Here is a 14,541-nt window from a genome sequence, read left to right as displayed (position 1 = left end):
CCAGGTATGCCTCATCCCAGGAGGCATACCTGGGTTGTCGACAACTCCCTTTGATGTCGGCAGGGGAGCGTCTAGACTATCGCGCTGAACCGACAAACAGCTGATCAGCTGTTTGTCGGCTCAACGCGGCAGCCATGTAAATTTAAATGAAGTGGCGATTATTTAAATCGCCGCTTCATTTTACTCTGTCGGGTAGCCTAATCTACATGCCTCTGTCGCCAGAGGCATGTAGTCTAGACGTACCCTGAGTTTGCCTTGGCTCCCCCGCCCTACTAGGTCCAGAGTCTGCCCAGCAACCTATAGGGAGTGAGATGCCCCTCCCAGGGGGAAGGAGAGACCATTGTTGGGGGAGTCTGGAGCCAGCAGGGCAAGGGGAGGACTAGCTGTGTGGGAGCCAGTGAGCCCCAGGCCTGCATGCAGTGTTCCCTCTGAGGACTAGCCTCTAGGGACCTGAAGGCAGGATCCCTCAGCTAGGTTTTATGTCTCCACTGTTGATTCCCAGTTTGTGGAGTTTGCTGGGAGGCTTCCCCAGCCGGGCTGAGTTGGCTCTCCAGCTCCCTGGGTGAGAGGAGTCACAGCATGGTCAGCTCAGCTCTAGTAGCAAGTTCAGGGCTGCTGCCTGCTGTGTGGGTCTGAACGCTGGGCTAGGAGGTTATAGTTGAATTTTGGTGCAGTTGTGTGGCCTGCACCTTGAGCTCTGCACCCCTTCACGGTGAGGGGAAATTCTGGGACTGAAGCAGCCTGATTCCTGGCTGAAGAGGATCCCTGCGAGAAGAGACCAGCCCCTCTGCAGTGACTGAGTCGTCTCTCAACCTGAGGCTCATTCATGGAGTGTGTGAATGCACCAATTTTTAGTTAGTAAGTCAGGGAATTTGTTTGGGGATTTTATTACCTGAAGCATATTAAACTGTGGAGGGATTTACTGCCTTCTCCCATTTGTGAGTCCTTTGGGCTGTACTGGACCTAGTCAGCCCCACTGCTAAACCACTGCAGAGAAGGATTTTGTGGTCAACAGTCATCAAGGGCCCCAACAAAGTACGTGTACCAACGGGACACTGACCTTACAGTTGCTGGGCACCGGTGACCCTAAAAATAGTGTTTTATTCTGTTCTATTTGTCTCCTGTATAATATAATTGTGTTTATTATAGTGTATGTGTTTGTGCTATTTTCTGGGAATCTCCAACTATCTGGCAAATACGTGGGGATTACCCTGGGCTAGAATTTTCCTCCCAAGCTGCCCTTGTGACCCTGCCAGGAAGGAGTGAGGGGGGTGGAGGCACCGCCAAATAAATCAATCAGAAAGAATAACATTGAGTGGGTGGCGGGATCCAGAGGAACCCAGACCTATCCATCCAAACCTGTAAGGAGATTGGCTTTAAAGAAGGTAACCAAGTGGAGAGGGGGTGCTACATATAATATTCATGCAATTACAAAAAATTGACATATTTATTGATATAAAATTAATATACATTTGTGATTTTATTTGGGAATAAATAAATAAAAAACAAAATGTTAACAAAATATCCCCCTCCTCTCTCCCAGAGCCAGGCACTCCCATACCCCCATTCTAACCTGTGCCCCCTCCCCCCGGCTCTAACCCAATGCCTCCTCCCTCACCCAGAGCCAGGCCCCCCCAACCTAATGCCGCCTCCCTCCCCCAGAGTCAGGAACCCCCCAGGTACCTCCAAGCTAATGCCTCCCCCCTCCGCTAGAACCAGGAACTCTCAAGCCCCCCAACCTAATGCCTGGATCCTGGAGCTGCCTCCTCCCCCACACATTTCTTCCTCAAGTGTTGGGCAGCGTGAGCACAGCGGCCAGCTGTGAGCAGGCTCTTGATGCCTGTGCAGAGAAGCCCGGCTGGCTGTAAGCACGTGCTGGGTGCTGAGCGCAGAGTGGCCCAGCCAGACGTGAGCAGTTGCTGCAGCGCCATGTGCAGAGTGGCCCGGTCAGCTGTGAGAACGTGCTGGAGTGCCCAGTGCTGAGTGGCCCGGCCAGTGAACAGTCACTACGGTGCCGTGCGGAGAGCAGCCGGTCAGCCAGCTGTGATCTGCACTCGGCCACGTGCTCCAAGCAGCCAGCGGGCCACACTTTATTCTTTTATAAAAATGTAGTGGCAGGCCGCAAAAAGTTTTGATTGGGCCGCATGCAGCCCTCCAGAGGCCTGTTTGACATGCCTGGTCTAGATCATCCCTGATAGATGTCTACCCAACCTGCTCTTAATATCTCCAGTTATGGAGATTCCACAACCGCCCTAGGCAATTTATTCCAGTGTTTAACCACCCTACCACTTAGGAAGTTTCTCCTAATGTCCAGTCTAAATCTCCCTGCTGCAATGTAAGCCCATTTCTTCTTGTCCTATGCTCAGAGGCCAAGAAGAACAATTTTTCTCCCTCCTCCCTGTAATACCCTTTTAGATATTTGAAAACTGCTATCATGTCCCCTCTCATTCTCCTCTTTTCTAAACTAAACAAGCCCAATTCTTTCAGTCTTCCCTCATAGGGCATGTTTTCTAGACCTTTAGTCATTTTTATTGCTCTTCTCTGGACCTTCTCCAATTTTTCCACATCTTTCTTGAAATGTGGTGACCAGAACTAGACACAATATTCCGAGTGAGGCCTAATCAGTGCAGAGTAGAGCGGAAGAATGACTTTGTACGCTTTGCTCACAACACTCCTGTTAAGGCATCCCAGAATCATGTTTGCTTTTTTTTGCAACAGTATCACACTGTTGACTCATATTTAGCTTGTCGTCCACTATGGTTCCTAAATCTCTTTCTGCAGTACTTCTTCCTAGACAGTCGCTTCCCATTCTGTATGTGTGAAACTGATTGTTCCTTCCTAAGTGGAGTATTTTGCATTTGTCCTTATTAAATTTCATCATATGTACCTCAGACCATTTCTCTAGTTTGTCCAGATCAGTTTATCTTCCAAAGCACTTGCAATCCCTCCTGGCTCGGTATCATCTGCAAATTTAATAATCGTACTCTCTTTGCCATCATCTAAATCATTGATGAAGGTATTGAACAGAACTGGTCCCAAAACAGACCCCTGAAGAACTGCACTTGTGCACAGGAGATGCACAACATTGGTACGGAATGGAGAATATTACTTTTTATTATATATGAAAGAAATAAGCATACAGGCTTACATCCCATGGCTTCTCATCAGCAGGGGTGTGAAGGCAGATTTCTTGCCTGTCTTGACACCATGGATCATGCTGTGCCCCAGAAGCGACCAGCAACAGGTCCGGCTCTTAAGCGGAGGCGTGCAAGCAGCTACACACAGCTCTCACCTGCAGGCACTGACCCTCCCCAGCTTCCACTGGCTGTTTTCTGGTCAATAGGTATGTGGAGCCCATGCTGAAGGCATGGGCAGCACGGGGAGCTCTGTGGCCTTTTGCCTAGGAGCCGGACCTGCAGCCGGCCACTTCCAGGGTGCAGCACGGAATCAGAACAAGTTGGGATTGGCCAACGGTTTTCAAAGTGTGGGCTGTGACCCAGCCTTAGCTGGCCACCAGGGTCCCTGGATGCTGGGCAAAGTGACCCAGTGCCTTACATTCTGCAACCCAGTACTGGGTAACAACCCGCACTTTGAAATCCACTGGCCTACACAATGGGGCAATGGATCCTAAGGGAGTGTGATTTCTAATGTACACCAATGTGTTGCACAGCCATTGGTCCCTGTAGACCTTGCTAGTGTGCAGTGATGATTCTTTAGTGCTTTTGAATGTAGTGCTGTTTTATACAGTCCTACCTTAAATCATCCAAGAAAGCATTAAGAGCACACCAGCAGGGTCTACAAGGACAAATTAATGTGCAACATGTTAGTGTGCTTTATAAATCAGACCCTCATAAGGTGCGTTACCCCACGATACGGATAAGTCCTTAATAGAATGTCTCTCCACCACAATCAACCACTAACTTGTCAGAAGTCCCAGACCCATAAAACAGCGGCCGTACTACAAGTGGCAGAGTGGGATTGCAGTCATTTTGTATTGCTCTCTACTCTTCACATTTTGAAAGATTCTTTACCTCTTATTTCATGTGAACATATTCCTTTTGGCTCCACTAATTCTTCTCCTGCTACTTTATGTGGGCTGCATCTCAGTTTTTCTGATGAAATCCTAGCTTTGTCCTTGCAATTTTTATTGGGATCTTGGGTAAGAGTTGGACTTTAAATCACAACCGGATGGGCTTGATTCATGAATTACTGGGGAAAGTTCACTGGGCTGTGGCTTGCAGGAAGTCAGACTAGATGACCAAAATGATCCGTTCTGGCCTTAAAAGCTGTGACTTTATGGCAGCATGGCTTGTATCCTGAGATTTCCTTGACAAAGTTGGATCTAAAATGTGTATGTGTGTATTTATGTGGAAAGGGTAATTGTTATATACTTTTTTGGCTTCAGTTCTTGCTAACGTCCTGGAGGACTATAATTCTGACCAGTAGGGTAAGATTTTCCATATATCCAAAAGTAGTTTAGTACCTCCATGAGGATCAGGGTTTTCAAATGTGCACAATATTCAGCAGCAGTAACTACATGAATACAAATATCTCTAATGTAAACACAGTCTAATTCGTGCTCAAGTTGAGGTTAAACTGTTTCCCTTGTTTCCAAGGAGGAAAACATTTTCCCCTCTGCCCCATGATGTATTATCAGGGACTAGGGGATGGTGAATAAAGTGGGGTGGGAAACTATTTCCTCATGGGATTAAAATTTCTGAGATTTCCTGTTCCACATTGCGATGAAATCAAGACTTAAACAACAATAACCACAACAAAAAGTTGGGGAGTGAGAAGGGAAAGTCACCCTAGAAAAACAATAGCTTAGTGATTAGGGCACTCACATAGTATATAAAACAAAAGGAAAAAATATGTAGCACTTTAAAGACTAACAAGATAGTTTATTAGGTGATGAGCTTTCGTGGGGGCAGACTCACTTCTTCAGATCATATTCTGAAAGTGAATTGGCATGACCATTATGTAACAGAGGAATACAATGAAGAAAGTAAACAAAATATAAACTAACAAATTAGAACACAAGGTGGGGGCGAGGGGCAAGGAAGAGATAAGGAAGGAGGAAATAGCTTATTGTAAGTCAATAAGTGGCTAATCTTGAATTACTATGACTATCAATAGGTGGGGAGGCTGTCTTTGTAATGTGCAAAGTAAGTATGTAGAAAGTGCAGGTTTAAGTCCTTGCTCTGGTTGAGTCTGAATCTGGGTCTCCCATTTCCAACATATGTGGTTTACTTAATGGGCTACTGGACTGAAAGTGAACAATCTATTAAGATCAACATACTGCACTGACATCTCTAACTTAGTCTCATCTCAAGACAAACATCCACACCGACTAACACCTTACAAGACTTTTGTTCCACCAGACAAGAAATCTACTATACACACTTCTATTCCCTACAACAAAGAAAAGTCAATAAACTTTCTAAACTGCTCCACACCACAGGCTACAACAGCAACTACATCAACCCACCGGCTAATATTGTTAGCCTCTCCAGATACAAACTCAACCCAGCAGAAAAGTCTGTCTTATCCCGGGGTCTCTCTGTCCCACCTCCCCCACAAACTGGATACAATTTTGTGGTGATCTTGAGGCTTTTTTTCGCTGCCTCCGCCTCCGAGAATATTTCCAAACCACCAATGAACATCAGTCTGACCTACCAGATCCCCCCTATCAACACCAAAGGAAAAATAATTCTATATGGACTCCCCCTGACAGTCGGAATTACAATCTGGATTTCTATATACAAAGCTTCCGCAACAACACACAGACTGACATTATTCACAAACGACAACAAGCAACACACAATCTCAGCCACGCTGAACACTATGCAATCCAGAGTCTCAAAAACAACCTGGACATTATAATCAAACCAGCTGACAAAGGGGGTGCAGTGGTCATTAGGAATAAGGCCAACTATAACCAAGAGGCAACCAGACAACTCTCCAACACATTTTACAAACCTATCTCCTCTGATCACATCTTGGAATACCAAAAGAAACTACACTGTCTCCTTAAAAGCCTCCCTACAGCTGCTCGGGAACAAATCCACACAGAAACAGCTTCTGAACCCTGACCAGGATTGTTCTATCTGCTTCCCAAAATCCATAAACCTGGACACCCCGGACTTCCCATCATCTCAGGTATCGGCATGCTCACTACTGGTTTATCCAGCTATGTAGACTCTCTTCTCAAACCCTACGCAACCAACACCGCCAGCTATCTCCGAGATACTACTGACTTCCTAAGGAAACTATAAAACATCGATAACCTCCCCAATAACACCATCCTCGCCACCATGGACGTAGAAGCTCTATACACCAACATCCCACATGAAGACGGATTACAAGCAATTAGAAACACTATCCCAGAGGACACCACTGCCAATCTGACAGCAGACCTATGTAACTTTGTTCTCTCCCACAATTATTTCCAGTTTGAGAACAACTTATACCTCCAGATCAGTGGCACAGCCATGGATACACGCATGGCCCCACAGTACGTTAACATCTTTATGGCTGACTTAGAACAACATTTCCTCAGCTCTTGTCCCCTTTTACCCCTTCTCTACTTACGCTACATCAATGACATCTTTATGATCTGGACGCATGGCCAAGAAACACTGGAGACATTCCACAGAGATTTTAACAACCTACACCCTACCATGAGTCTAGGCCTGGACAATTCTACACGAGAGATCCATTTCCTGGACACCACAATACAAATCACCAATGGAAAATTAGACACCACTCTGTACAGAAAACCCACCAACTCATACTATTACCTACATGCCTCCAGCTCCCATCCAGAACACACCATACGATCCATCGTCTATAGCCAAGCCCTTCGATACAACCGCATCTGCTCTAATCCCACTGACAGAGACCAGAAACTTCAGAATCTCTACCAAGCATTTATAACCTCAACTACCCACCCGGAGAAATAAAAAAGCAAATTGAAAGAGCCAGACCAATACCTAGAAACCATCTACTTCAAGACAGACCCAAGAAAAACAACCATAAAACACCCCAGCTGTGTCTACACTGGGCCACTTATTCCGGAAAATCAGCCGCTTTTCCGGAATAAGCTGCAAGCTGTCTACACTGGCCCTTGAATTTCCGGAAAAGCAACGATGCTCTACTGTACAAAATCAGCTGCTATTCCAGAAAAACTATTCTGCTCCCGCTCGGGCGTAAGTCCTTATTCCGGAACACTGTTCCAGAAAAGGGCCAGTGTAGACATCCCAGTAGTCTTTTCCGGAAAAAAGCCCCGATCGCGAAAATGGCAATCGGGGCTCTTTTCCGGAAAAGCGCGTCTACATTGGCCACAGACGCTTTTCCGGAAAAAGGGCTTTTCCGGAAAAGCAGCCTGCCAATGTAGACGCTCCTTTTCCGGAAAAACTGAAAACGGAATAGTATTCCATTTTAAGCATTTCCGGAAATTCATGCCAGTGTAGACACAGCCCATTTGTCATCACCTACAGCCCCCAACTTAAACCTGTCCAGCATGTTATCAATAAACTACAGCCTACACTGGAACAGGATACTAAACTCCGAGAGGCTCTGGGAGACAGACCCATAGTCTCCTATAGACAACCACCTAACCTCAAGATGATTCTTATCAAAACCGCAGGACATACCACACTAATACCAACCCTGGAACCTTCCCTTGCAACAAACTCCGTTGCCAGCTTTGTCCACATATTCACTCTGCTGATACCATTATTGGACCTAACCAAGTGAGTTATAAGATCAAGAACACATATTCCTGCTCATCCAGAAATATAATCTATGCTATCATGTGCCAAAAGTGTCCATCTGCTTTGTACATTGGACAAACGTCTCAGACACTTCACTAAAGAATCAATGCCCACAAAACAGATATTAGACAGGATCACAAAGAAAAAACAGTTTCTTGCCATTTCAACCAGAAAGGGCATTGTCTCAATGACTTGATTACCTGCATCCTGCTTCAAAGACCTTTTCACACCAGACTTGAAAGAGAATCTTCTGAACTGTCATTCATGCTTAAATTTGACCCTTTACACCTCGGTCTAAACAAAGACATTAATTATCTTACCCATTACAAAGATAGCTTCCCCAATTATCACCTCTAATATAATTAGCTTACAGACATTTACCTCCCCCCCATTCCTCTTCTGTTCTGAAATTTGATTTGTCCTTTTCATATGTGTTCATTTTTTTGATTGTATCCTTTGGTATATATGGTTGTGCCAATTTTCTTCCACTATTAGATCTGAGGAAGTGGGTCTGGCCCACAAAAGCTCATCACCTAATAAATCATCTTGTTAATCTTTAAAGTGCTACATAGTCCTGTTTTTTGTATGAGTATCTGGGTATACGTTCCTCCCCTGCCCACAACTGGTCTCACCAGCCCTTCTCTGGCATTTGTGTGTGTGTGTGTGATGGGGCAGGGAGGGGGTGAGTAACCACATTCTCTTCCAAGTCTATGATTTTGTACCCAAATCCTTGCTTACTCCATATTCTGCCTCCTGTGTAACCAGAGCTCAGTTACTCAAGTGCTTGCTGATAACTGTTCCAGTTATAACAGTTCAGAGGCCTACATGAGATAATGACAAGCACCATACTGCTTTGGCAACTTTACAGAAGTACAGAGAAAAGGTGTGTCTATACTGCACCAGTAACTTGAAATAAGCTACACAATTTGAGCTATTTCGAGTCAATTTCGAAATAGCTTATTTCAAAATTTGACACTGTCAACACAGGGCTTATTTTGAGATAAATCGATATTCCAAAACTTATTCCTCGTGGAATGAGGTTTACAGGGGCATTGGGCCAGAAAACCTAAAACCTGGGGGTGTTGCAGCACCCCTCGCTGCACCCTTACTTCTTGGGCCTATGGAACTAGCTTCTGGTCTAAGGTTAAGAGTTCACCTACAACTGTATTCTTCACCGAAGCTGGAGATTGAAGTGACCTTTGTGATCAAATTATTATCTTGCCATTGCAAATTATTATCTTGCCTTTACATTGGTCCTGCCTGTCTCTGGAAAATTATAACGAGTGCATCCAAAAACCAAACACACCCCCGATCCTAAAAGCACTAGCCTGGGAGCTGTGAAAATATCTCATATGTGTGAAGCAGACCCTAGATTTGCAGAGCTGGCTGTTTGTGCGGCTGTGTCATCTTTGTAATCATACAAACACGGAGCCGTAGAGTTCCACATGTGGGTTTTACAGGGAAACTTCAACAGCTGTAGCTGGTGGGTATTTGTTGTTGATGTTAAACATCTTGTGTTACATATTTTATACTTTGCTGCCCTGAGACATTTTTAAAAGGTTGCTTTCATCTTCTCCCTCGCCCCTCCCCAACCAATTCCCTTGTCTCAAATTAGTTAAGAATTTGGTCTCTGTGTTCCTTAGAATACTGTTAACCTCCTGCTTCTCCTCAGAGAAAATTGTGATGTTCATTTTTGGTGGAGCCCCAGGGGCTAACAACTTGTAATATCCCATGCTGGAAGGAGAGGGAGAGTAGTTCAGCAGGGAGAGAGATGGTAGCCAGAAGGCTAGGGTGCTATTCTTGGAGTGGGAAAATTTTACTTCAATTCCCTGCTCCTTCATAGGCTTTCTGTGTGACCATTCTGTGCCTCAGTTTCTCCATTTTGTTTTTTTAAAAGTGAGGATGGTACCTTGAGGGGGTTGTGAGGATAAAAGCATTAAAGGGGTGCTCAGGTACAGAGGCCATGGGTGCCTTATGAGTGCCTTAGAGTACTCCATAGGGGAAGTTCTGATCATTACCTCAATATACTGACACTTCAAAAAAGACTAAACTGGTGGCCTTCACAACAGTATGCTTTATTTTCTAATGCTCTGATAAACACAATCTCTTCCACTTACATCTGATATTTAAACAAGTGGCTTCTTCTCTGGCTAATTTGTCTTGTGTCTTAACAGATTCCCAACCCCACAATTAGCCTTCTAGTCTGCTTGAGCTATAGATGCTCCAGAGGGAACCATAGCATGTAGCCTTACGGAGGGGCGGGAGGAGGGGAAGAAGATTCCCGGCTCTGCTGTTTGCATGTGGTACAGCCCTGGTGATCAGAGCATGAACAGAGCAGGCTATGTAATTACATGTCTCTAGGAGGGGTATTAGGTCCACAGAGAGCTGAGTCCATTTGTGGAGGAGGAGAAATAGATTTTATTTTTATTTTTTTGGTAAGGTGAAAAGGGTCAGTGCATAACCCAGTTCTCATTCGAATATGATAAAGGTAATTGTTGCTCTCAAGTGAATGCCTGGCGCTTCCTGGTTCTACTCCTCTCGTTCATTCCTCATGTCTGTATTATGCAGATGTCTGCTTTCCAAAAAGAGGAGCAGGTTTTTATGAGAAGAGAGAAGAAAACTGACCCCTTTGGAAGCGGTATGTTGTGATATTTATTAGCATTGTTTCTGCATCACTGCTGCAGGGGGGAAGAAGCAGAGAGTCGGGGATATTGCTGTTTTATTCACAATAAAGATAATGCCAATTAAATCAATTAATCCTACTCAGCCAGGGGAGGGGGGCTGTAGCCTATATTCTAACCTGTCACGTAGGTGTTTGATACGAGTCTTGTGTTCCTGCAGCCTCCTGTAGCTGTGTACATCTAATCTTTAAATATCCTGCAGCTTCCGATATCTCATTCCTCCAGCAGGCTCTCCATTCCATTTCTCTCCTCCCTCTAGTGCAAAATTTGGCCTAGCTTCAGTGTTCTTCCTGGATTGAGGAGGGGTTGTTTTTTCCTCCTCCTCTACCTCTAGAAAATATGCTCTCTGATCCTGATTCTGGATTTCTATTTTTGTAGTTTGCTGTAGGTGCTGCTGGATGATTTGCTGTGACACAGGGCCGAAGACTAACCAAATCCGAGGGAGGATTTGTATATAGGAAGAGAAGGTTATGGCTGTGCAGCGTGCTCCAGAATCTGCTCTTAGCTTGTTGATGGTAAGTGCTTGCTGAAATGTGGAGCTTATTGCGGGTGAGGGGAAGTGCATGGATTCAGAGCAGAAAATCATTGAGACCATGATGACAACATGCTTTTCTTTAACAGGCCCTGGAGAACTTTGAAAATGAGTTCATTTGGAGAATACATAGAAACATTCCTCTGATGTTTTAAGCATACTGATAATGTTCATATTTTTAAATGCCTATAACACACAGGTATATTTGCATCCTGGTTTATCCCAACCTGTAGAGACTTCCATGTAGTTCCTCTTATGAGAATCTAAAATCTCTGTCTTTTCTTCCCTCTGCTTTCTCCCATTTTTCCCCTTGCTAATTGCAAGATAGCTAAATGCCAAGGAGTCTTTTGCCCCATCAATCCACATACCTATGCTGTTAACAACAAACGGATGTTTATAGATGATGCTATTGTTATTATTTGGTAAACCGATGAATAGTCACTTGACTAGCTAATGAATATGCCAGACCTGATACTGACTGCAACCTGTAGAGAGATATGACTAGTTTATATGAGACATTTACTACATGTTGCGCTACTGACCTACTTTTCAAAGTTCTGCCTATTTATAATGTTTCAAAGAAGATTATTTAGCATAACACGTGGAGGCTGAGTACAGGAAAATAACGAGATCTTGTTGCAATTAAAATAAACCTTTGGTGGCATCAGAGATGGCTATTAAGATGTATTTTTCCCTCTCTCTCTCGCTTTCTCTAAAATAATTCATGTTGCCATTTTCGGTGCGGCAGCATAAGGAGGACTTTTAGTGTAAGAGCTCTGCTGGATTTGTTTGTGTCCAAATGTCTAACATTTCCACAAGAGGCTTTTTACAAGCCAAAAGCAAGTGCAATATATAGAGAGATTGATTTTTGCTTTCTGACCGAGAAAGGGAATGGTCTCCTGGAACAGAACATTTGCAGACATGAATTTATCAAGGGTATGCTGTAGGATAATAGGTCCATAGAGCATCTCAAGTTGTTGACAAAGGTCAAGGTGAGAAGAGCAAATCTGATGTCTGTTGCTTGAAACTCTAAACATGCTATTACATCTTCTGCTGGGTTGTTTTTTATATTGGCTAGAGACTGATAGAGACAAGCTTCCTTTTCTTTCTCCCATCCCTCCCTGGCTTTTTAAATGGTCTCTTCCTTTTCCGGGCCTCTTTCCTTTCACAGGTGTACTAAAAGATTCCAGTTTGTAAAGCAGTCAGTCCAAACAGTAGGGCGAGGAATTATTTATTTTATTTTACTTCTGTCTTAATGCTCAGCCTGTATTTTTATGCTTCCTATTTACCCTCCATCTTGTTTTATTTTTTTAACCAGTTCTGTATGTGGAGGTGAAATGCTGCCACTTTGCAAAACTGCCTGAAAAATATGCACCTAAAAACTGTGACTTTCTATGGCCCTCTGCATGGCAAGGCATGCCCACATGGGTATGCATCCTGTATTCTGACCTGCAGTTCTGTTTGCTACAGTTTATTGTGCAACTGATCTTTGAATATCCTGCAGCTTCTATTAGCTTAATTCTCATGCATACAGATATTTGTTCTCTCATGCACCCATATGTAATGCATCAGCAAAGTTTGTGTAGTAGAGCCCTTTAGTGGCTATTTCACTAGTGCATAACTACCCAATACTGCTACATACCAGCTATTGCAGGTACTTCTTCAGCTAATGCGGTAGGGTAGTATGCCACGGTGGATCTGAAACTCCTGGTTCCAACCCTTCTGGCAATCAGTTTAGTGTTGATACAGGCTAGGACAGGGAATTATGCATTGAAACTCAGTAACAAATGCCCCAAGTCTCTAGGTTCAAATGTTTCTCTGAGGCTTCTATGCAAAGGGGGGTTGTTTTGGCATTTCCATGGTTTTGAACAGAATGAAGCTTTGCAGCTAAAAAAATTCCACTTTTGCCTCTGCTGGCTTGGTTTGGTTTTCTGGTGTATGATGAGATGTAGCCACCAATCAGAATTCCTCCCCCCTTTGGCCACTCTTTAAAATACATGGTCCAGCAGCCTGCTCTTGGGTCAGTAACAAAAAACTACATAATTCGTCCAGCTGATATGGAACCTTTTCTCCAAATTCCCTTACATTACAGGGATTAAAAGATTAAAGGCTTCACCTTTCGGAAGTAGCTCTTAATGCTGTGGTGGATTATCTGCATCAAAGGGACCTTTTCAAAATATTTTCAGTACTACACTTTTCCATCGGTAACATGTACCTCCAGGGTTCCATCATCGGTTTTATTTTCAAAACACAATAGCAGTGGGGTTGGGGAGGGGTTCCTTTACTGCTACTTAGCCCTGCATGGTTCTTCTGTTTGGAACTCTCCAGGCATTTTACATAGGGGGGTGATAAATTCATGGAGCACAGGTACATCAATGGCTATTAGCCAGGATGAGTAGTGATGGTGTCCCCTAGCTTCTCTTTGTCAGAAGCTGGGAATGGGCAGCAGGGGATGGATCACTTGATGATTCATTCCATCTGGGGCACCTGGCATTGGCCACTGTCAGAAGACAGACAACTGGGCTAGATGGACCTTTGGTCTGACCCAACATGGCCGTTCTTATGTTCTTATTCCTATTTTACAGATTGGGAAATCAAAGCAGTTAATGGCCAAACTCATATTGACAGTAAGTCACTGGCAGATATGGGAATGCAGATGCTCCAAACACTGGACCATGCTGCTTTCCCAAATGCCACTGGCAATTGTACTGGCTAATTACCGTTTGTTGTAGAGCTTATGGCCTGCTAAGCACTTCTCAGATGTACCAGATGAGTATGTCTGAAGACCTCACAGATTAGGGAAAGACAGGCAGGCAGGTGTGGTCTGCACAAGGTTTAACTAACAGACTGTGTCTAGACTGCATCCCTTTTCCGTAAAAGGGATGCAAATTAGACACATCACAATTGCAAATGAAGCGGGGATTTAAATCCCCCCTGCTTCATTTGCATAAACATGGCTGCCACTTTTTTTTGGCTCGGAGCTTTGCCGGAAAAAAGCGCCAGTCTAGACGGGGATCTTTCGGAAAATAAAGCCTTTTCCGAAAGATCCCTTATTCCTCTTAAAATCCCCGCTTCATTTGCAATTGCGGTGTGTCTAATCTGCATCCCTTTTACGGAAAAGGGATGCAGTCTAGACACAGCCAGAGTGTAATCTAGTTAAATCAGTGCAAACCCCTGTGTCTGGATAGTCTTATTTCAGCTTATATTTATTAATTATTATTATTTATTAATTTGTTTATTTGTATTGCACTAATTCTGGGCAGCCTCAGTGGTAGAGCTAGGACATTCCTTGTGCTAGAGAATGTACAAACACAGAACAAAAAGACCTACAGGGGCCGTCTTTTTGTCTACTCTTATATCAAAAGAATCGTCCACGTGAGCTAGAATTACCTTGACTAAATGAATTTAAAAACTGATTCAAGTTCAACTGGTGCAAGTTTCCCATGTAGGCAGAAGTCAGGGAAGATGTCCAATGAAAGGGCTCTTTAATACAGATCCAAAATGCATTTTTTCTGCTGCTGCATTTAATACAAATGGAAATGAATTTAAAAAT

At 44.0% G+C, this 14,541-nt stretch overlaps 1 protein-coding gene across 1 annotated transcript in view; it reads left to right on the top strand.

The window, feature by feature from the left end:
• The first annotated feature begins 10,858 nt into the window (after positions 1 to 10,858).
• Positions 10,859 to 14,541, top strand: part of FRMD4A (FERM domain containing 4A) — a 567,858-nt gene continuing 564,175 nt past the window's right edge. The window contains exon 1 of the mRNA XM_075926045.1: positions 10,859 to 10,971. Within this exon, the coding sequence (XP_075782160.1) occupies positions 10,927 to 10,971 (45 nt within the window). The 5' untranslated portion in view covers positions 10,859 to 10,926. The remainder of the gene's footprint in view (positions 10,972 to 14,541) is intronic.

Source organism: Pelodiscus sinensis, chromosome 1 (genome assembly GCF_049634645.1).
Source record: "Pelodiscus sinensis isolate JC-2024 chromosome 1, ASM4963464v1, whole genome shotgun sequence".
NCBI classification, from domain to species: Eukaryota; Metazoa; Chordata; order Testudines; family Trionychidae; genus Pelodiscus; species Pelodiscus sinensis.
The sequence above is the reverse complement of the archived record's forward strand: the minus strand, read 5'-3'. Positions and strand labels throughout refer to the sequence as shown.